General features: G+C 46.0%; 1 protein-coding gene across 1 annotated transcript in view; it reads right to left on the reverse strand.

Annotated features, from left to right (window-relative positions):
- SYNPR (synaptoporin) overlaps positions 1–21,767 on the reverse strand; it is a 112,759-nt gene extending 90,992 nt beyond the window's left edge. The window contains exons 1-2 of the mRNA XM_075095782.1: positions 21,650–21,767; positions 21,509–21,574 (exon numbers count right to left, since the gene is read on the reverse strand). Of these exons, the coding sequence (XP_074951883.1) occupies positions 21,509–21,574; positions 21,650–21,667 (84 nt within the window). The 5' untranslated portion in view covers positions 21,668–21,767. The remainder of the gene's footprint in view (positions 1–21,508; positions 21,575–21,649) is intronic.
- Positions 21,768–22,911: the final 1,144 nt, after the last annotated feature.

Here is a 22,911-nt window from a genome sequence, read left to right on the forward strand (position 1 = left end):
GCACCACCTGAACAACTTTTACACAAACTACCACATGCCAAGAAAGCACCGAAAACACCTTCTGTGACTGAAACGAAGAGCAAGAGATTTCCTCAGTCACTGTAACGCTACAAAGTTGTAAAAAGCTAAGCTTTGCAGCCAAAATACTCATATATTATTCTAAGCACTAATGCCCATGTTGTAGCCCGTGGTTGCTATTTCTGGCAGAAAAGCTGATTCTCTGATGACACTACTGCTACGCCAAAAGGGACCATCTTTTCTGATAAGGAACAGTTTCCCCGAGCCTTTGATTGCACTGTTACAAGTCAAGGCAAGTGATGTTACCCCTTCCCCAAGCCAGGGACTTCTATAATTAGAAGCTTATGCACTTAAACCCCTTGACAGGCAAGTGAAATGAGTGAAGTACCATTAATCCTCACAGCAATTAATTCAGGGTGGAGCAAGCCTGGACAGACACACATCTACAACTGCAAAGGCTCAGAATGGCTATGTGCTTCCACACTGGCATAAAATGTGCAGATCTACCTCAGATTTTAAAAACTCCAGAGTGCAAATACGGGATGTGCTGGGACGCTAGGATTTAATAATTTAATCGTGTGTGGGGTTTTGTCATAAAATAACGCCTTCTCTTTGGGAAAAAAAAAAAATATCATTTTTACAGAACACAGTCCCAATAAAAGAATGCATTCTTCCTTAGATTTACTCCTGAATAACAAACATCTTGGCATCTTTGTTGGCCAAGACAAAAACAAATCACAACCTGCCAGATGTGAGCTATAATAATGGTAGTGGTGATGATTTTGAGTTTGATGTTCATCCCCCCCAGGCCCCTCCCTCGCCAAATATACTAGTTATGAAACAGAGACTGAAAGGACTGAATGAGAATTTCAGAATCTTTAATTAAGAAAACAGAATGAACTAGAAATCTGGAAAAATAACTTGTGACTAATATGCAGATTTTATCAGCTTGTAGATTGGAAGCCACAGTTTGCTGGAAGTTGTCTCCTTTTTGCTAATTTTCCTCCGATGCAAAAGGCACTTGTGTTCCCTTTCTAACTGAATGCTTTGCCTCCATGCCTTTTGCAGCATATGCTCAAGTTTGCAATTATTACTGATAGAATGGGAAAGAATTACAATTATTAAGATTTTATAAAAATTCTTTTTAAGCTTAAGTGCTGTAGAATTTAATCTATAATTCAGATATTCACACTCAAACATCAGTCCCAGAATCTTCCCTTGCAAAATTCCTACCATAGGTGGAATTTAATTAAATAAAGGCTGCTATGGTGCATGCATTTAGACTGTGTCCTCATCAGAGCCTGCGTACATGCATGAGGGCTGGCAATGGCAGTAAAACAGTAGAAGTGTTCAGACTACTTTAGGTCAAGTGTCCAGTGGAACAGTTGAAAACTGCTAATTTGGAAGAGGATAAATACAACTTTAGAGTGAGAAGAGAAGTCTGCTCTGCGATCGTTAGCTGAAACCCTGGGAGTATCCGCACGATTAGCAGAGGTAGATGGCTTAGCAAGAGGACGCGGGCTGGGAAAGCAAAGCCCCACAAGTGAAGGATGCCTGTGCTTTATGTACGCCTTCAGATCAGGCATTTCTTGAACCCACCAGCCCCAGTGCTAAGGAGTGGGAAGCTGAAGTCATCAGTCATAATCTGTGAAAGGGACAAAACCTGTATCACACGCACGATTACTCCTGCAGGATTGGGGCTTATAATCACTCTCAACCACAGTGTTATGTAGGGGTCAAACTCTTGGTTCCCTCTCCCAAAAAAAAAGAAAAAAAGCCTCTGCAGAAGTGCCAAGGCACTAATGCCGATGGACTCTGGAGAGCATCTCAGGGGGTCTGTAACAGCAGCAGTAGACTTAGTCCCACTGCAGCAGGAGTAACCGCTGTCAGATCATTACCCCTACCCCATGTGTTGGTGCAGCACTTGGAGTTTGGGGCAGAAGGTGCGCGAGATGGCGCCTGTGGGCCCAGCAGACAGAGCAGCTCTGCTCCTGCCATTGCTCACCTCTGAGGCTGCAGCCACGCCACAGGAGATGGGATGTACGACGGGGAAAGTACAGATGGGGCATTACGCTGCACATCTCTATTATTTCTTCCTTCTGCTCTGATTTGAGAATTTTGCAAGATGTTTCAATCAGAAAACGCTAATTATGCCAAACTTGGATCACATCAGTGTACCACAATATATAACTCTGAATAGAACAACTAAAGGCACCACAAATAGGAAGTATATGCATCTAGCTATAGGAATGCCTTTGCTATGCTCAGGGACTGCAACTGTGAATTAGACCTGGGAACAAACTTTCCATTTCCTAGGATGGTGCTTTAGAAAAAGGCCTATGGATACAGGTTCAGATATAGAAGCTCACACAATCTCGCAATCTCCAAACTGAAGTGAGTAAAGCTATGATAATATGTATGACCGGGTAAGAAACACGATACTGTCACTCAGTTAACAACACAATACATGAGAATGTAACACAGAAAATGTAATCCCAGGGAGTGTGAAACCACGTTAACTCCTTGATGCTCTTCACAATCCATTATCAGCTAGAAAAGGCATGCCATAATATCCAAATACCAAGTGTCAAAGATAAAAGACATGATACACAGCCATAATCAATTTTAATTACATTGTTCCATCCAGAATCACCCTGTAAACAGGTCAGGAGCTAATTGGATCAATAAATGAATTCCCATCAAGCACAACGAGCTACACATTCAGCAGGATAAGTTATCCCTGCCTAGGGCTACAGAAAGAGAGTTCGTTCTCAGCATTATCGGGACAAGATCACTTTTAGATTGGCTCAAGTCACGGACCACACGTTACCAGCCCACTGCTTCCCAAAGGCTTGCTGCAAAGGGCAAGGCTTTCGGAGTGGCTGCGGATAGCTTACATACCCACCACAGTGGTCTTCATTATATTCGGTATTTGAAGCATAAAAAATTCAACAACAGGATATTTTAACTCCTAAAACCAGTCAATTATGTTTGCTGAATGAGACCGTGTGACTGAGTTGGTACGTGCAACAAAGGAGTAAGAGTGAAACAAAAGCCCAGTTTAAAATAGGTTGCTCCTTTAGAAAATTTTGTAATTACACACTGCAAATGCATTTGCATGTTCAATGAGTAACGCTTCTTGTGATGAGAAAGCCTGGAAAAGCTTAATCAAAGCCTAGCTTATCAGCAAAGGCTAATTGGCTTCCATAGTGCATCATCCGGCAGAATCTAGCATTAGTGCAAGCTTTGCCAACCATTAGTTGGCAGAAAATCCCAATTTATTTTGATAACAGAGGTCTTACCTCCGGGGGTTTTCATGACCACATAATCAGGTGGTGCATCAGTGGCCCATCCCACGCCCTCCAGTCAGCATCACCCAGTTAATCAACATGACAGCCAGGAAGGATGGGAACTGACCACGGTGCAAAGAGTAATTTGGGAAGGAAGAAAGATACAAGGGTGATACATAATGAGTTGAAATCTTTTCCTTTTAAGAATGAGTGCAAAATAGAAACTAATTAATAAACCGCCATGAGTAATGCAACCCAAAAATGCAAAATAATGATGGACTGAAGTTTTCCCTACAGCGAGCTGTCATCTCAGTTTGTGAACTGTAAGGCTGATTTCACCAGTGTTATGCAAAGAAAAGGCCCTTTTTTTCTTTTATTTAAGACTTCCTATTTTAGCTGCTGAGCCCTCTTTATATTGAGGTGGGTTTGCAGGCAAGGAATAAACCTAACCCTTCTCTTCCTAGGCATGATCTGCCTGTGCAAAAATGTGGTAATATTCTGGGGAAGCGCATCTTGGTACTTCCAGACTTGGATTTCCACCAGGATGACACATGACAACAAACAACAAAATCTAAAGAAAGTCAGACCTTATGGGGGGTGGAGGTTAAACACATTTTATATAAAGATTAATTTATTCATTTAACACTCCATTTGAAATAATCTTACATCTATGTCACAGCTTGAAATTGTTATAATCAACCTAGTAGAAAGTATCATGAGATATCATTGGCTTGGTGCAAGTCAACAGCAAGGAGCTAGAAACAGAATTCATTGCCGTACTAAATCTAGTACGCAGGAAATATTTTTGCCATTTCAATTCAGTGACTAATTCAAGGGTGAAAAATCAAGTCCCACCAGGATCACCTGTAAGCATCTGGTGGCTATTTGCCACCAGGCCACAGCAAAACAGTATCTTCTTTGAGTCTCATATAGCTATTAAAAAAGCATGTATTGTACAGTGCAGAGGCAAACGAGCCAGCTCTGTAAGCATTATAGACTCATCAATACACCACTTCACTGCTGAGAAGCTGAGCTAATTAGCACTGCCCCGCTGACAGCATCATATTAGGACCCAACCCATCCCCTCTGCGTGGCACTGCCTGGTGTTGAGCAGGTCCCACCAGCTCATCCAGAGCCGGCCAAGGCATCTGAGGATGTGTGGTGCATGTTCCACTAATATTTGTCATTCAAATTGCCCAGCTACAAAACTCCAACTACTACATTTAAACACAAGCAAAACAATCTAACTTGGGACTTCAGAAGACAACTAAGAGTCCCCTCACCGCCTGTAAATCCAAGTGTCAGACCTGGGTGATTAGGACCACATGTTACCTAGGTGATAAGCCTTTCATTTTTCTGGAAGACATTTGAAATAGAGCACAGGAAGATTAATCCTCCCCAGAGAAGGGAGAGTTCATTGGCTAATTTCTCTTGCATTTAGATGTAATAATTAGGCATATTGATTCTTCTGCTTTGTTCCTTACCGTTATAATGAAATAATTAAGGCAACTTCAAGGAAATATTTGAAAGCTCACTTCACATTGTCTCTTCAAACATGGGCCACCTAACACTTATGTACACACTCAAAGGTAAAAGCAAAGGCAGACTCTCGCCTTATTTATCTCCGTAATTCATCAGGCACCAACTTCAGGCAGCAAAGTGCTGCCTCAGGCTCCACTCCATTTGCTGCCTATCATGACTATGAACAGCAACACAAATGAGATCCATCTGGTGCGACCAGGACACATATTGCTCTGCTAAGCTCTCACAGCAGCTTGTTATCAAGGGGGACTGGAGAGAGGTTGACCCCCTCCAAGAGATATGAAGAAAAAAAGGCAATATTTGTAATATTTGTAATTCCCCTTGCAAAGCCTCATGGTAGCATTCCCGCAAAATATTATTCAAAGTTTTAAGTTTAAGATACTTGGAAGGTGACGTGGAAGTGTCTATGCTGAAGAGCACTCATGACCTCCATTCTCTCAGACAGCAGCACAAGCAGGTTTTTTAAATACAAGTATGAAATTATCCATGAGGGCTCAGTCCTTGCACTACACTCACAGGGGGGAAACGTATCCCTGAGAAGTGGTTTGGGGCTCCCCAATGGACCTCAGGGATATACAGCTTGGCTGAATGGATCGGGGCCAGAACTGTATGCATTGTGCACATTTGCATGGATACTCAGGGAGAGGCAAAACTGGAACAATTATTAGAAGGATGAATTAAGATATTAAACATGCAAAAAGTTCTGAGAAAGGCCTCTTAAACTGAAAAACATTTTCTCATGTCTAAATCAACATTACTAATTCAACAGTCGATAGGTGTTCTCTGATCTCTCCAACGTCTCAGTTTTAAACAATTTTCAGCAATTTTATATTCAATAACCTTTAAAATATTAATCTTGTAAAAACACAGGGAAACACATATGCATTTTAACATCTTTCCTTCAAAAATACCACTAAGACCAGCTGATAGAAAAATCATAGTCTCCCAGCTGCTGAGGGGCAAAGGGGACGACTGAAATAAAAGAGCTCAATCCCCCAAAAGCATGCAGATACGCTGTCCTGGAATATGACACCAGATGTGTTAGATGTGGATGAGCATTTAGGTCCAAACTGAGCACCGAACTTTCCAGAAGTGGGGCATTTACTGCAGACTGTGATCACTGGAGTATCTTGACCCAAGAAGTGAAGTTGCAGCCTTCTCTGCCTTTTCCCTTTGTGCAAAGCTCACTCAGACTCTTGTGACTGATGAAGCTCTGGCACAGTATTAGCTATTAACATTTAATAGGCGTCTCCTGTATCTAGTGGTCACTCTGACAGCAGGGGACCAATGTTTATGACTGAACACTTCAAACAGAAATCTTAGATGTGGCTACCTCTCAGGAGGAGGAAACATCTGAGGAATGTGTTTCTCTGATATTTATATTGCCTTAGAAATGGTGTTTTCTGTATGACTCACATCCATGTTTTTCACTTGTGATATTTTTAAACTCTGAGATCCAGCACTGATTGGAATGCAAAAAGTGTGACTTTTCTCCCATCCTACCCTGAAGGGCCTTTCAGCCAGGTACAGGTGACAGTAGGAACTGGGAACAGATCATCTCCAGGTTTACTATGGGAACAGAAGGCTTAAAGAAATAGCCTTGGGATTTATGAACATCATATGTTAAGCTAAAATCTGGCAAGTTACATAGACCCATTTCCTATGAGAGAGACCCCCATTTCCTATGAGAACCTTGTGTATGTTTGAAAACAAACAGAAAAGCCCACCCAGAATAAGGGCTCCTTTCTCTCCCTTCCACCCAAGAGTATCTTTACAGTCTAGATAAGAACTAAATTTTAAAAATGCAATTAATTAAATAATTCGAGGAGACATTCTCATGCCAAGTGACTCAATGCAGATTGTTTACATGAATTTCCTCCCACTGCACATCCCTTCTCAAATTCAGCATGCTCATACGAGGGCATCACAGAGAAACCCATGCCTGTCATAGCTACGTGGTAGGGGCTGCACCCAGAGTGCACAGGTCTGAAGCGTCCAGGTCTCAAAGAGCCAGAAGATGTGGAAAAGATATACAACAAATAATGGTAAAAGAGTTTCAGTGCTTTGAAACTGCTCCCCAGAGTCCAGCTTCTCTTTCAGCCTGGAGAATGCTGAAGGGTTCCTTGCTGGAGGAAAGAAATCTTGTTGGCTAGGCTAAAATGTCTTTAACATCAGGCAAATGTAAATGCTGCCTTTCTTTAAATACAGTTTAGTTCCTTTATAGTATCATTCAAGAGACATAAATGCAAGCCTCAAGCTCAGACAGACACAACTAGCTATTCAATGGAAAATCACGGGCAAGATTTTGCTCTGGGAGGAAGGAATTTGCTGACGGTTTTGCAAAATATTTTTTTCTGCAGGAGCCAGAAAGAAGAGGAAAGTTGAGGCAGAACCACCACACAAGCAGTCAGAACAACATTAAAACCTGAAGCCTTGAGAAAAGGTAGGAGAGGGCTTTCTGCCCAGCCAGGGGGGAAGGAGGCTGTGAACACGGTGTCCCTCGCTGGGTGCAGGAGTGCACCAGGCTCCTCCGTACTGCCAGTGCGAATAAACACGAGTGCATCACCAACAGCTCTGAAGCAACTTCTTCTCTTAAAAGAAATAACCTGCAAAGGTCTGAAAATTTGGCTAACTATTCAGAACAAAAGGTGTAACATTATCACAGAAACTCATTCAGTCTATATAAAAATTTCTTCAGTTCTCCAAGTGACAGCAAATACACTGTTTTCTTTGCAGTAATCCAGAACTGTACAAGGTACAGAGTTTAAATACATTTCCATTCAGATATGTTATCTCTTCCTCTCCCCACCAGCAGCTTTTAAAAGATGCATCTTGAACTTACAGCACTGGAGGGCTATTTCTTCTCAGATTTTTAATTCACTGGCATCGTAAAGACCTTTAGCAATTTACAGTGTGAAGAGCACTTTCTCTTCGGATTGCCCTGCTTTGAGCCAGTTGTACATTACAGTTACTTCATTACTTACATTGCATTACACAGGGGCAAACAAAGCAGCCGTGCTCCTCTCTGCAGCAGATGCGCCCGGGGGCCGGCACGAGCCAGATGTTTCCCAGGGCGCCACACCAGGCGCCGAGGCCACGCTGCCTGGCTGCTTTACCCCAACTGCCCCTCCACAGTGCCAAGGCAAACAACAGACTTCCTACCCTAATGCTAGCTTGAAAATAGGGTAAATCAGAGAAATACTGCAGAGGAGGCAGCCACATTATCAGGCTACACTAATTAAGGTGCAGCAATTAGCAACACTAAAAAAACCACCAAACCAACAGAACAATAACAACAGACTTGTGGGAGACATCCAGATTCTGTTGAACGATGGAAGGAACACCAGAGGGACCAGAATATACTTCTTCCTGCCTCTTGCCATGATAGTGTTGGCTATTTGTCCAGTCTCAGCTATTTGTCCTCCTGCAAGTCACTGGGACGCAAGCCAGAGTCCTCAAAACCTGAAGCAACACTCCCATGCATAATTTTGGTGACAGTTTTGTCAGGAGTCACAGATTTCAGGTTTAGCAACCGTGACCAACCAACACGCAAAGCTTTCGCCCTGTTACTCAGTTACTGCCTAACAAAATGGCATCTTGGCCAGAAAATCCCTCAGTTTTTCTTCACACACATTCAAAGCAGAGCACTCCTGCAGCTCATCGCCTAATTCGTGACCGCTGCTTCTGCGAGACGTCTCTTTTCCCTGGCCCTTCCCATCCGTACATGCTATGTGTTGGCTTTAAACATCGCAAACAAGACAGGTGGTAAAAACGAGAATAGGCTGCAAGAAGCTCACTTTCCTCTTCGAAGGCACCTGCGCTTTCTTGGTAACGCGGTAAGCTGATGAAGTGCCAGGAGGCCAGTCTATAGGGAATACAGGAGCGCTATACGTGGCACGTTGAATCCGATTTCACTGCATACCACCATATGGAACAGAATTTCAGCAGCATCAAACGTTTACCTAAACTCCATTAATGTCTTCTCCAAGCCAATATTTATAGCATACACACCAGTAGCTGCTGTCAGAGTGTGTATAAATGTTAAACTGAACTGTTAAAGAAACATAATGACAGATGTAGAGATGCTGAAGAGTGCAATCTATTCTAATTTATGATAATTTATTTCCATCATCTGGAGCCCTATTCAGAAGAGAAAGCTGAATGCATCCCAAAGCGCATCACGGGATGGAGCGTAAAAATCCCCAGAAAAAAAATCTCTTTTAAACCAAGCAAGAGCACTCTTGTCCTAACACCCAGGACGTGCTTAGCAATCTCTCTGTGCAGAAGTAATACAGATGTGGGGTACTTGAGCCTGGCCTCCTGGCAGCCCAGTGACACACAGGTTTTATTGCAAGATGGGAATAGCTGGGAACTGTTTATCCCATGAGAGATGTTTGATCATTGCCGAGTCACTACTTTTTAGGGACTAAGCTGTGCAAAGAACCATTTATTAGCTCTGTCAGAGCCTGGCCGGTGCTAATGAGTACATAAACAAAAAGATGGAAAACTATTTTTAAATATGAGTGAATGTGCAATGGTGAGCTATATGGCAGAAAGAGCTTTCTGTTTAACTCTTCAGCAATGCAAGCTGTGCTGAATCGGTCCTGCCATGAGACCCAAGCCCCATCTCAGTCTCCTGTTGCTGTTATTCTGCTGTGAAAACCACGATGGAGAAGATGAAAAAAAGAAAAAAAAAATAAATAAAGCAGTGACAGCACTTGGTCCCCGCAGCAGGGAGTGCCGCCAGGCCGCGGAGGACCGCAGGCAAGGAGCTCATTTTCACGGCATCACCCCTCCCTGGGAAGTGCCGTAACACGCGCGGCGACGGCAGGAGGCTTTCTGCTGTGTGGCACACCCAGCGTCCCCTGCATATGTCGGCCTGCTGCGAAGCCAGCTCCTGCTGCCTGCCAGGGCCAGGGCCTCACAATCTGGACAGGCACAGATTTTGTGCTGGAACAGGCGCCCTCTCCGCAGAGCCGCCTGCCACGAGTGACAGGCTGCAATGGCAGCAGTGGGAGCGTGCACAGCCCACGGAGCCAACGCAGCAAAACAAGGAGGCTCACAAACACAGCTCGCTGATTCTCTGCTAAGTGGACTGTGTTGCCTCTGTGCAGCTCTGAAAAACTCCACGTTTGACCAAAAAAAAGGGCTAGGCACACAATATAAACTAGAATTCAACACCAATATGCACATGCTGTCTTAAAAGTCAGATGAAAATTTTCCACCAGGACATTTTCAGCTTTTAGACTTGCTCATCTTTTTCCAAAAAGAGTTGTCATCTTCCCTCTGAAAATATCAACTCTCCTTTGCAAGTCCCAAAGTTAAGGGCTTGCGATATCTGCCCTGGGAACACTACTGCTGAGCCTCCAAGGAGTCTGGGTTGGCCCCTCGCGCTGCCCCTGCTCTGTAAAACAGGCTCTATGGCCAGTCTACACTGTCCCCAAGTGCAGGAGGGTCACGCTTGACATGATCCATCACCAATTTCTCCAGGAGAAGCAAGCCTAGGGCACTCCAGGGGGATGCTCCAGGCTGTGGAGAGGAGAAAGAGAACATGACCTGACCGCTGTTTCTTTACAGAAATATTTTGAGCTGAAATATTGTAGTTTCTGGCAAAAATATTTCTTCATTCACAATCTCACCAGAATGCCAAAGCTTCCAATGGAAATTTAGGCTAAAAATTATTTTTCCCTCAAGGAACTGAAATTCCTTTTTCCAAATCAGCTCTGCCAATGACTGTTTGATGCAGCAATGATGGACGCTTCCCTGACACCAAGGTACAGCCCAAATCACAAAGGAAAAATACTCCACATGCCAGTCACCTGCCCCAGGCTATAAAACACGAGGGAGCTCACACTAATACCTTTCCTTGCCATGAAAATACTGCATGCTCCCAGCTTGCTTACCTCCTCCTGTCATCACCGAAGCCCAGCCACCAACAGCACAGGGAAAACCTGTAACCACGTCTTTATTTGAAGACTTCTCACTCTCAGAAATCAGCGGCGGTGGGACCGCTTGGCTGTGTGCCCCTTGGTACCCACACTTTGCATGGCTGTGTAGAAAGCCAGCAGCCTGCCAAATGCTCTCAAACCAGGCACTTGGTGGGGCCAATCAATAGATGTGCCCAGTCAAAGCCATACAGCGTTACTTCTGCTCTCTGAGGGATCAAATTTTATTAATTATCCCACTTGAAAATGATTCTGTTTCACAATAAAATTCTCAGCTTCTGGCCTCAACCCTCTCAAAGAGTAATTCCATCAAGGAAACTCTTCTTGCAGCTCCATTCACAGGAGGAGATTAAAATGGGGAGAGAACATGTTCGCTATTGAGCCATATTCATGAATAATCTCCCCATCCACATGCCTTTGGTCACCAACTGGAAAAGTCAGTTTGCGATGCACTTGGTACTTGGCAGCGTGCAGCTTCTGCACTCGCATCCACACTTAAATGCATCCTTGTGTCTGCGTGCAAGATTACAACAAAACGCTGCTACGACACAACAGAAGCCACCATGTATGTCAGCTCACTGAGATCAAAGGCACACAGCAGCAAAGAATTTAATTAAAATGTTAAAATTAAACAGGAAGGCATCCATTGTTTAATTTTTTGGCAGGCGTGTTCTTTCAAACCCAGACCTAATTCCACTCCAGCATGCTCACTGCCCTTGGAGATGGCAATCAGGAGAGCTCTGTGGATTTATCAGCTGCTGGATTTGGCGGTGGGGGAATCCCACACTTGCTTTAGTTTTGCAAGGAGAGGTTTTCAAGCACAGTGTCTAAAAAAGCACTTGGAGAAACTGCTCAACTCCAAAGGATAATTATTGCAATATTCGTATTCTACAGTAATAAGCCAATTTCCAGTGTCAAACCTAACCCCATTGGGCTGAGCACAATATACACCCACAGGCATCATTCTCCCTTAAGAGTCCCATCAGGGAGCTGTGACCTTGTCACGTTCAACCACTCCCAGCCACCCCTGTCTCCATACGAAGGTTGTTTTAAACAGGGTAAAACACGGATGCAGAGCAGTGCTTCTTTTGTGTGCAACATCGCCTCTGTGTGAAGGGTAGCAGGGGAAGCAACCGTGTGGTTTTAAACTTGCATACAGATGAGGGGCTTGTCTTGTTTTGCTTCGAGCATACATCCAGGGAGAAGATTATTCTGAAAACACTTCAAGAAAGGCTCAAGTTTGCTTGTTAAATAACTGCAAGATATTTCCTGGCATCCTGGGGTATTTTGACTTGAATGCTGAAGGCAGCCATCAGCCATAATACGGCCCACATCAGGGAGGATGAACCAAGAAGCCAGTTTTCTCTTTGGTTTTTGGAAACCTGGCCAAGGAATATTTTACTACTTCTGTAGTACTATTCGGGGTGCCACAGAGGCTTTTCACCTAATATTAGGAAGATCAGCAAACGCAGTGTCAAACATGGGGCCCCAATGCAAGCACCCAACATGCAAGCACCAAAGGATTTGAGCTGAGGCTTATCACTTCAAGCCAAAGTTACTTTGGATTTGCATCACCTGAGAAATAACACAGGAGGGCAGAATATTAACATCAGGAAAAGTGAAGACTGAGGACAGACACAAACTTCTTTTTGAAATTCAAGTTGCTACTGAAGAGCTGTTACTATGAATTACTTCCTGATGTATCAATGATCTTGCCGATGTTAGGTAGCATTTCTTTCCGAGATCTTCTGGGCAGAATTTCACCCTTAATAGTTCAGCTTCCTGAGCCCTTCTAGTGAATATTCAGTCAGGCTGTTTGCAGCAGGCTCTGGTATTTCTCATGGAATAAAGATCAAGTTGGCAGGTCGGGATTTTTGCAAGACAGTCAAATCAGATTTATTTCTGACAGTGGGTCTGGGGCTGTACACCTCCCTTCTGAAAATTAATAACACTATTGAAGTCTTCCTGCTCCACAGTTTTTCTCCTGCTTCCCTGACACAGGGAAACAGGGGACTTCCTCCCCACTGCTGACTAGCACATCTCAGCGCCTAGGTTGCTAGTTGGGATCTTCTTCACAAAGAGACATCCCCAGTCCCCAGCAAAAGGCCCCTGTGTAGGGTGTCATGATCTCCGCCCACTCTGAAAATATCCACGCTACATTCTGCTTTGCGATGGCACTGCCAAACGGGGGCTGGGGCACCGGCACCTGCACTTCGCTGGGAACAGGAGCCCCCGGAGCTTCTCCTGACTTTTATCCCAAGCTGCAGGCTGCAGCACTTTCTGCTCCCCGCAGCATTAGCTCAGCAGCTCCTGCAGGCTCTGCCTCTAACACAGCCTTCTCCCCAGATGCTAAGGCATTTTGGAAAGGCACAAACAGAACAGCTTATTCAGAGAAACACATTTATCTATCCATTAGAACATCAAGAAGAAAGGAGAGGTAAAACAATAAAGGGCAACGAGCACATTACTTCAGCCTTTCCTGGCCAGTTTTCTGTGATCATGTATATAATCCACTGCTTAAAGGACCAAAGTTGGCATTAGACTTGTGAGACCTTTCTGCTTTCCTCTCCATGCTGAGGACCGTAACATTGCTTCATGCCATGGATGGCTGCCTGTCTGGAAAACCCCCTCTCGAGGGGCCACGTCAATCTAATCCTCTGCTGAGCCTTCTCCCCTAGCACCACCATGAAAAAACCACGGCAGTAACCAAGCTGTCCACTGCAAGACTCCCTGCCTGGGCTTCACTCCCTCTCACCACAACCAGCCCCTGAGCCTGACTGGCAGGAGTTGTCACCTCACCATGCATTTCAGCTTCAGTCTGAACAGTTTGCAAATGCATATAAATACAAGAAAAAAAATCTCTGGACTGTGTGCCCATAGACATGCCCAAATTCATAGGCTGCTAATGAGAAAACACCTAGCATTTTTTGTTTATATAAAAGGTTCTTAGGCAACACCATCTGATCTGACTGAATGCCATTGCCAAACCTTTTTAGTGCCACAATTTGTAACCCCCATCATTTTATGAGATATAAGCTTTTACTTAAGAACGGGGAGCAATATTAGCTTTTCTAACCGAGTGAAGTATTCTGAATGGGAAAACACTGCTTCCAAAGACAAATCTGAGAAGTCTCTACAATGGCCAGAAGATAAAACTGTGCAAATTAAACAAAGAAAAAAGCTTACAGTTTGTCTATATTCAGTATTCTTTTGCTTTTGCCAAAAAGGAAGCAAGCTGTCACCTTAGCAACTATGTCACACTTTGCAGTACATATGCCACTTTGAACAAACACCTTAAACGCAGCACCTCCACACTGTCTGTTCGTTTCCATAATGTTCTTTACAGCACTTTGCAGATCCCCCCTGAGAGTAAAAGCCATTAAGACCCCTTTGGCCAATTGCTGGCTGGACAGCCAGCCAGACAGCCAAGTGCTGTTTTCCACACTGCGCCCCAGGACCATAATGCGACTTCACCGCTTTTATTCAGTGCCAAAGGAGAAAGCTGCCCTTGCAGAGGTGTGGTTGAGCACTTTGCCTTCCATCACCAGCCCTGCGCAGAGCCCAGCGTTATTGGCCTTCTGCCTCTCCCCTTCTCCCTCAGCAGAGTGGAGACTTCAGCCAGCGACCAGGGGGTCTCCCACCCCTTGTGGTCACACTAAGTGCCATGAATCCAGGATAACTCAGGGACCACAGGATCCAAATGATTAAAGGTTTTTACCACACGCACCTCCAAGCCTGTTCTCCCCTGGCTGCAACATTTGAATCCAGAGATGTCAACATGCAGGGCTTTTACCTGGGGCTCCAATTATGCAGATGCTGATTTACAGGAGCGATGACTGAAACATCTCCCTCATAAAAATTGACACGGAGACTTCAACTGTGTACATCTGATGGCAGAACTCTCTATCTCCGTGCATCTTCTTGCTAGTTTGAAAGTCAGATCATTTTTTTTCTTCCTTTCATAGAAACCTCGTTTGCATATATAATCAAATTTAGCATTAATGAGTCTCTCTCCTCATCTTCTATTCCTAATGCTTCAAACAGCCACACTCTGATAACACCAGTGGATTCTGCCATTGAGAAGGTCACTTACCACGAGGAAAATTTTACCTGTTTCACCCAGGGATTTCTACAGAAGCAGTACCTAAATCCAGAAACTCCTGCCTCCTGGAGCACTGTATCTCAACCTCACGTGCTAAGCCTACATAGCTGGTTTATACCAGGCCCCACTCTGCGTTGCTTAAGAATCATCAGGATTTAAATGAATTGTTAGGTGACCTTCTAAAATCAACTCTTCCACAATCACATGAGTCTAAGTGGAAAATGGTAGGCACTCTTCAGATGAAAGATGTCATCTATTTGCAATGTCGTCAGGCATTGCTGACCTTTCCTCCTTCCCTCCTTGCCTGTACCAGCAGTTGTGCCATTTTAACAGCAACATTTTGATGGGACAAGATTAGCACAGTTCTCAGTTTCCAGAAAGATATGCACACAGATAAACATGCATGTGAACAGCGCGCAGAACAGGCAGCTCTCTGCAGTCTGTGTAGAACCATGGGAACACGAGACAGATTTTCTGCTCTTTCACTGTTGTTCTGGGTTTTCAGTCTTCAGGGCTTCCATCCTTCTTCTGCTCTGATCCAAAAGCATGTGACTTATCAAAGCCAAAAGTTTCAGAATCACAAGACTCGCAGAAGTTGAGACTTCAAGACCACAAGGTAAAATACTACATAAACTGTTATTCCTCTGCTGCCTTTATCCCTGTCCCACTGACAGAGTGACCTACGGCTTTTACATCTGTCACCACTGAAAATACAAACACTTTTCAGATCTTGCCTATCACACACAACAGAGCCTGATGTCTAATGGTAAAATCCACCTCCCAGTTCTTCCTCGTAAAAATAACTTGTCCAACAGTTCCCTGCCTGCAGATTACTGATGCCCCAATACATGTTCAGAAGTCATATGTCCAGTGACAAGGACCGATAAAGCCTGCTCACAGGGCCCGGGTCTCTTGGCGCTCACATCCCATTGTTTCACTGTGGCAATTTTGTCTGTGCAGAGCTGCAGCGTATTTTGCATGCCTTATGCTAAGCTGCCTATAAGAAATCATCCAATTAATAACAGCTTACAGAGGAAGGTTAGTTACACAGTAATTACCTTTCTGATATTAAAATACCATAGAAATGGATTTACATTTTTTGATTAAGCAGAACATGTTTTATTGACCTGACACTACACATACAAGGTTCCTTTGAGGTAGGAACTGGGACCAGGTTTTCAAGATACCTACATTCCAAGGCAGGCATCAAAAAAGTTGACCATACATTTTTTACATGTGTTTGTGCACCTTACAGATCAAGATGGATGGACCCAGCACTAAAGGCAGCATCCGATCCTGGCATTTACATAAGTGACATCAGCAGGCAGAAAGAAATATCCTGTTCATTAAGGCTTTTCTTTCAGTATGAGGGTAGATAAGATCAAACACTCAACTTTTCCAGTCCTGCATCCATGAGGAGCATTAAGGTTCAGCAAGGTTACCCTGCTCCATCACCTGAAGTCTCTGCCCGTGCCAGAGTAGAAAGAAGCCTTCTGGTTAAGCATAGAATCGGTGAGGTTGGAAAAGACCCTTAAGATCATCAAGTCCAACTGCTAACCTATCACTGCCAAGTCCACCACTAAACCATATCCTAAAGCACCACATCTACCCTTCTTTTAAATACCTCCAGGGATGGAGACTCCACCACCTCCCTGGGCAGCCTGTTCCAATGCCTGACAACCCTTTCGGTGAAGAAGTTTTTCCTAATAACCAACCTATACTTCCCCTGGCACAGCAAAACCAAACGAGCACAAGCAAATGTGATGAAGAGTCTCAAGCAACTATAAAATATCTCAGGCCCATAATACTAATCATATATGCCTCATGCAAGCATTACCTTCTTCATTTTTTCTTCATTTATTTTCAGCATCTCAAGATATCTAGGCTGTTCTAGGACACACTTGAAAGCATGCGGCTACTTATGTCCATTCATATGCATGCAAATATAATCCAACAAAAGCGCTCCATGGCCAGATGAGCAATCAGCATTAGGACAAAAGACAAGACTTATTATCAGTCTTTCAAGATTCAGATTCCCTTTGCTTTCCAAATACATCTGTTTGCAAGGCAAGGGTTGCTAACCCTTTCAGAAGCTATACAATCAAAGCAAGCTTGACTTTTGCCAGGCTGACAACAGCCTGGCCTTCTTCCTGGTTCACAAGTCAAATGATAACATTGCGAAGGCAAGGAGGCAGAACAAGGTTAGCTTGGTCCATGTACACACAAAGTTTTGAAACCACCTTGCAATTCCTTTGTCCAGTTTCCATCAGAGATGAATGGTGATGTGTTGTCCAAATGTCCTGAGCTGCTTTGGAAATCTTTGGCACATCCCATGAAGATGCTCATGAGCAGTGATGATTTGCACTTATGCAAGGCCTGGAACATGTTCTTTCTGCACAAAGGCAAGAATTAAAACAATTCCTCAGACACCTTTGGGTCCGTTGAACATCCTAATGTCCACTTCCAAGTTGTCCTAGCAAGAAAAGCCCTGGTATCCAGAAAATTTGTCCTGCAAAATAAATTGCTCACATCTGTCCCAATACAAGCAGCACTGGCTTAGAACCACTTATACAGTCTTTGTGCCCAAAATATCCCCTCTGCTGCGTCCATACCAGACTAGACAGGTTGCAAGCTGGCAGAGCAGGGAGGTCGTTGCACAGTATTTTAAAACAACAGCCTGCAGATAATCATCAAGGCATCACAGAACCTCCCGATTTGCGAAACAGTGGAGTTTCTGCATCTCTGCTATTTATCGAGGATTACGGGGAAAGGTGTCACGGGCAGCACTGCAACTCCTGTTATTTCACACAGAAACTGGACAAATGTCCGGTTGCTTTGGGTCTGTAGGAGAAAAGTTGTTTGCGGCAAATCACTCTGAGGAAGCAAAAGAAGTAATTAAAAACCTCAGCCTAGTCACACAAAGTTTCTACTTTTACAAAAGTATTTGTGCAGGTAACCGCCTGATTGTACAAGAGGTAGTTCATATACACATCACGCTGTGATGTAGAGCTTTGCTTTCCACTTGATTTGCTTTTGTAGGGCTCAAGGGAGGCAATGACTGCAAAACAAATGGACCTCAACTGACAAACTTGCTTGTCTTGCTTACTTTTTGCAGACACCAATAAAAGCAGTCTAAACACATCCAGAGATCCACAGGACTGAAGTTAATCCAGGGAGACGAAGGAACATATTTCTTCTCTTTCATCTTTCCTTATTCATTATTGTCAGGTGCATGTATGGGACAATCATTTCTCAAGTGGAGTTGTAATAGTGTTTGTGACTTTGAAACTGGTTGTAGTGCCACAGTAGATTATCATGAGAAATAAGTTTCAGAAGGACACCTTCTTGTGCAAAGATCTGTGGAGTAACAGCCAAAGGAATAAAGAGGAACAAGACCAAACACAGCTTTTCAACAGCTTTTCCCTGTCCCTAGCACGTGTGATGAACCAAGAGTTGACTCAAAGCTGGAAGCACCCTGGGCCTACCTTGTACAGCTCCGTGCAGTTTTCCAAGCCCAGATTTGTGACCCTCATACGGTAAGTACACAACCTATTACCAAGGTAGAGTTCAAAAAAAGCAACTCTTGCTTAATTGCTAAAGTCACTTTTTTTTCCTTCCTTCTCTCTCAACCTTTCCTGGGCCTGAGCCAATATCGTCTCTTAATGGCTTCTAAACACAATTTCTTGGCTGAAAATAAGATTACAAAGTGCATAAGAAATACAAACGAAAACCTATTACAGTGATGTGAATATTCAGAAGAATCAGTCTTATCTCAGCATCTTCTCTCCAGGTGTTAGGTGACAGTCAAAGCAGAAGATTGAAGAAGGTCAGATAAAGTCGCTGCTCCTCAAGGCAGAGGTCCATGTCTGAGCCAGAATACAGGTAAGCTAGAATTTGCACACCTATGGATTGCTTCTACAACAGTTACAGTTTCACACAAGAAACCTACAGCCACCCCAGCTGTCTCCAGACTTGCAAATGTTTGCACTTGTTAATACACAAATTTCAGCAGCACCGCTGTACAGAGGTTTATTAATAAAGATGTGCTGACCCTGAGCCACCGCGGGCCTACTCAGCTTGCCCAAAAGATGAGAGTGGAAATTCAAGCTCGACTGCCTGGCCCAGCTGAGGATGCTTTTGGTCTACACCATTTCCACCCTATCAGCCCTTCTGAGGAACCTCCCCACCTCTGCCATCTGTGCTGCAAACCCACGAAGCCTCCCCACAAGCATGAGAGCCACCCAACACCCAGAATCGCTGTGTCACCAGCTGGGCTACGGACTTTATTTCTTTGCAAATGCAATCTAGGACTCAAGTGGGAGGTGTTAAGAGGTGCCATGAGTAGCATATGGGCTATAGTACACAAACAACAGGGCAGAAACACCAGTTTTCTTCTTAGATTGCAGAAAGGGCTTTCCCCACCTCTGTGTCCTACCTGTTTGCTTTTCACACTAGAAAGCCAAAACTTGACTTTCTGGGAAATATGCATTAAAAAAGCCTAAGTTTTCCAAAAGCAGACATTAACACCTCCCTTTTAGATGACAAATAAGCCAAAAGAAGGTAACACTAAAATTACTTGCACTTGCTTTCCCATTTCCTAAACCTGGGTGTTATGATTCAGCCACCATGTCCCTCGTGTGACACCGGCCACACCCCCCGACAGGTGATTACTGAAAAGCTCCAAAAAAACTCATCAGCATTAACAAGAGCAGGTTTAGTAACTTCCATTCTCGACAGCGCTTTTTCCATAAAAAACACCACTCACACGTCATTTAACACCTGAAATGGAACAGCTGTAAATCCAGCAATTAGTGGCATAATTTGCCTGCCCTGATCAAGCGCACCGAGGGCTGTGAGGCTGCTGGGGAACATGGAAGCGGACACAGAATTAGCTGGACCATTTGGTCTTTTTTTGGAAGTTTAAAATTATAATTAGGCTGATAAAAGGAGTCCGAGGGAAGGATGGATACGTAGTTGAGACTGGAGATGGTAGAGAGAGGTGGATAGCAGTTGGTAGGCATGGTGGGAGGAGAAGGAAGATGAGAGCACCAGGATGAAGCGAATAGAGCCGGCATTTGGGGAATACAAAAAGCCTTTCAAGTATATTAAAGTTTTCCACACTCTGAGATATCATACACTGAAATGTGCTTAATTCTACTTACACATACATGTCAAAAGGGGAAGAAGTAATTTCTCAGACCATCTTAAGGGTTAACACACTCTGCACCCTTCTCCCACATTCCCTTACTGCCAAGGACTGAGGCACCTCAGCCATGGCAGAACAGCTGTTTACGTATAGCCGCATGTGTGGTGATAGATATACAAACAGGTGACGTCCGCACAGAGCGGCCAGAAGAGTTCTACGCGTGGCTTTCAACCATGACAAAGGCAACTTTTATACTTGGCTGTTGGTGGAAGTTACAGATCTAGGAAACTGCAAAGGAAAAGCTCCCACCTGTTGTCCTGAGGACACCAACATGCTGGGGGGAACAGTTCCCCTGAGGGCACAGTGCACACCCCCCGGCCTAGAGCCCTTCCCGAAAGAGCTCACCTCCCAGCAACCACCAGACACGGCTTCACTGGGCAGGTAGTCGAGAGACCACACTCCTAGCAAGCAGCTATTTGCCATAGAGAGAGCTTTGCTCCCCGTTCTGCTTCGTGGCGAGCGCTGCGTGGTGGTTGAAGCACCCTCAGGCCCATGTTTGGGGCTCAACCCCTGGATGACCTCACGTATCCAGGTAAGAGCAACAGCACCAAGTGGGTTTTTGTGGGAGCTCTGGGCAAGCAACACAAGGGACTTCATCTGTCCTCCGCACGCAGGTCACTGCACTGTGGAGCCACCTTGGCCCAGGCCCATGGCAACGCCACATCCCCGCCACCCAGCTCCACAGGACCTGGTGCTCTGAGGCACCCAGCAGGGAAGAGAAGCTGCTGACGGCGAGCAGGGACCGGGTCCGGGGTGAGCGGCCGCCCCCAGCACACCAAAGCACCCCCTCGCAAAGGGCCCGCAGCCGGCGGGTGCGAACATGTGGATAAACGCACCCGCACGGGGACGTGCCCCCCAAAATACGCAGCTTACATAATTCGCCAGCCAGTCGGCGTTAGGGGAATGTGATTAATCCTCCATGACATGTTCTGAACTTTCCGTTCAGAGAGGCTCTCTCCTCCCGCAGACCTACTGGCGATGAATGTCATTTGACCTGCAGACTTCACTACAAATGAGCATCAGAGCAACAAACAGTGACATTGCTCCGCAAACCAATTATCTGCCTCCTTCCCCGCTCGGCCCAGAGACAAGTTTGCTAAATGCATAATAAGGATATTTTTTTCCTCGGCTTTTTTTTAAATTCTTTTACATCCAGTACAAGAAGGGGATGGGGGGGGCACTCACAAACCCAGCCCTCCGCCCGCCCCGCGGGCCACATCGCTGTAGGATGGGAGTCCCAGCCGCAGCCCCTCGCCCCCCGTCCCTGTCCCCGTCCCCTCCGCAGCCCCCGCCGCCGTCCCAGCCCGGCTCCCACCTGTTCCGCGGGGCAGAGCGCCGGGCGCGCACTTTGGGGACTCCCCCCGCAGCCCACCCGCGGCCGAACCCCGCCCCGGGGGGGACTCACCCACTCGAGCACCCTAAGGAAGGCCAGCGGTTCCTTCACCACACGGAAAGTGCCGGCGGAGGCGAGCTGCGGGCAGAGAGAGGGGAGTCAGCACCGCGCCCGCTCCGCACCCCGCCCGCCCTCCCGCGGGGCTCCGCGTACCTGGTCCACCGCCTCCATGGCGCCGCAGCCCCGCGCAGGGGAGCGGAGGGGCGCGGAGGGGAGCGGAGCCGCCCGCCAGCCGGGGATGCGCGGCGCTGCCCCCGCGCAGGGCGGGCGGAGCAGCCGGGCGGGGCCCCGCGCCCCCCGCCCCGCCCCGCCGAGCCGCCCCGCGCCCTCCGCGCCGCCCCGCCCCGCAGCGCGCCCCCGGCACCGCACCGCCGGGCCGCCCCGCGCCCACCGCACCCCCCCCCCCCGCCCCACTCCTCCGGGCCGGAGCCGGCCCCCCGCACCGCCGCGCACGGCGCCGACCCCCCGTCCCGCCGGGCCCCGCGCCCGCCTCCACCCGCTCCGCCACTTTTTAAAAATTATTACTCATTTTTAAAAAATATATTTTTTAATTCAGAGCAGGAAGGACAAGGAAGACATCGAGGAAAGAAAGAAAAAATAAAGAAAATGAACTGCCTTCCCCACTCCCTGCAAAGAAACTGTTCATATTTGTGTGGAAGCAGCGGGGAACGGCACCACTTGCACCGTGCCCTTCTTTCCCCTCTCGCCCCCCGCCCCGGGGGCGAAGTTGCCTGCCGCCCCCGGCCCCCGCGGCAGCAGGGCCACAGCTCTGCTCGCCTGCGCTGGAAGCGCTCGGTCCTGCTTTTGTAACATTTCCTTGACAGCAAAACAGCATTTTCTTTCTTGCGTTGCCATCGTACTGGCCTCGTTTCCCAACATAGCCTTAATAATCGTAATACATCCTAGGGGGCACAGCCTGGCAGGAGCTGCCCTTCCCTGCGATGCCCGATGCTCGTGTTGCTTGCTGACAGCATTTCCAGTTCCTCGTGGCATTAAAACATCACAGAGAGGGTTTTGTGATGGAGCCAGGTCCTGCCCCAGCAGAGGCTCAGGAAAGTGCTGAGGGCACAAACCCACCACCCTGTTTCACAGCACAGAGACGGCAACTAGATTTAGGCGCCGATTCTGCAAACATTTGCATGCTCGCTTAACTGCCACCCTGACAACCAGTTGTGCCACCAGAAGGACACCAGTGCTCAAGTAGGATTTGGGCCCTAAGTAGGTCAGAGACTGCAATATCTGCCTAAAAAATACCTGAAGCTTTTATACCCTGTAAGGAATCAGCCATCTGCAAAAGTTTAATAAGTCAATTACTTTTCCTCAGACTAAAGCCCTATTAAAAAAAAATCCAAATGTATTTTTGGAGTAAACAAAATGCGGGGGGGGGGGGAGGGGGGATATTAATCTTTGAATGT

The sequence above is a fragment of the Phalacrocorax aristotelis genome, chromosome 6, assembly GCF_949628215.1.
Source record: "Phalacrocorax aristotelis chromosome 6, bGulAri2.1, whole genome shotgun sequence".
NCBI classification, from domain to species: Eukaryota; Metazoa; Chordata; class Aves; order Suliformes; family Phalacrocoracidae; genus Phalacrocorax; species Phalacrocorax aristotelis.